A 1282-nucleotide genomic window follows, 5' to 3' on the forward strand; every position below is an offset into this window, starting at 1 on the left:
TGGCGCCTAAGCCTTAGGCGCTGCAGTGCTGTCTGTGGGGCCGCAACTGGACTAGGACTGCCACGCTGGCAGGAGGTGCGACCCCTAAGGTAGAGGCGCTGCATAGTAGTGTGCGGCGCCTAGCTGTCGGGCACCACATGAAAGGGTCAGCCGAGTGAAATTTTTTCGAAAGCAGGTCAGTTTGTGATTTGATTTCACCCTCAGATCAAATATGTGATTTCTGCCTCATCAGCACAACCTTCAGAACCATAACAGCCATCACATCGATCATCGCAATCCTCGCAATCATTCTTACCGCAAGAATCATGGCACCAACCAGTTCTTACAACCGCTGAAACTAACAGTGGCATGCTCTCGACAAGTACCGGAGTCCGACGCAGAAAATCCTTTAGCTCAAAGGTAACAAGGCCCGGCAAACAGATCCGGCCGCGGAAGGGGTCAGTGTGGAAATAACACTCCGTGATGCTGAGATGTTTCAAGAACGGGGATGAGATGTTCCCCGCAATCTCGCAGTCCTCCATCTTGAGATGGAGCAGCGTTGGACAGCCCGAGAAATCCAGCGTGTTGCTGTACACATACACCGTCTCAAGCTCCAGCCTTGTGAGGTGCCGGGATACGAGAGGGACGTTGGGGAGCCGGCGAGCCGCTGAGGGTCGTCGTCCACCCCGTGCCTGTAGATGCCACGGGTGGTGCGCAACGCCAGCAGCGCGCGAGGCCCGCACATGGCGGCGTGCCGGAACCACATGTTCACGTGCGCCTCGTTGGCGGGCAGGAACGCCTTGCAGCCGAAGTCGCGGTCGAGCTCGAACGAGTCGAGGCGCGCCATGGGGTCGCGGAGGAGGAGCAGGTTGTGGAGTGTGGACGAAGTTGACGAACCACGCGGGGTTGGTGCACCGCTTAACGCCGGTGACGCGCAGCGCCGGGGCGGGGATTTCCAGGGGTGGCGCCAGCGCCGCGCGAGGACGCAGGTCCGCACCGCTTCGTGCGCGGGGAGGAAGGAGAGCACGTGGTGGAGAAGCTCGTCGTAGAGGCCGCTGATGCGGTCGGCCCCGCTCGCCATGGACGCCTTCTTGGTCTGGCGGCGCTCCACAGATGCGAGGTCGCGTATCACAGATACGGGTTATGGTATATTCTGTGGTGAAATCGGCGCGGACACGGACATGAAAACACATCCACGACCACTGACTACACCTCAGTACCTGAAATTTTTTCATCCATCGGTCGCTTTCACATAAAACCGTTAGATCTTGATCCAATGGTCCAAAATAGATCATAGTACTGT

The 1282-nt window shown here is 58.1% G+C and overlaps 1 protein-coding gene across 1 annotated transcript; it reads right to left on the reverse strand.

Annotated features, from left to right (window-relative positions):
• Window positions 1-200: 200 nt before the first annotated feature.
• Window positions 201-1060, reverse strand: LOC109744593 (F-box/LRR-repeat protein At3g58900-like). Its single transcript, XM_020303754.1, has 3 exons — window positions 618-1060; window positions 419-567; window positions 201-238 (listed from the first exon to the last, which is right to left on the reverse strand). The coding sequence occupies exons 1-3, from the start codon at window positions 1058-1060 to the stop codon at window positions 201-203; spliced, it is 630 nt and encodes a 209-aa protein (XP_020159343.1).
• Between the last annotated feature and the right edge of the window lie 222 nt (window positions 1061-1282).

Source organism: Aegilops tauschii, chromosome 4 (genome assembly GCF_002575655.3).
Source record: "Aegilops tauschii subsp. strangulata cultivar AL8/78 chromosome 4, Aet v6.0, whole genome shotgun sequence".
Lineage (NCBI taxonomy): Eukaryota > Viridiplantae > Streptophyta > Magnoliopsida > Poales > Poaceae > Aegilops > Aegilops tauschii.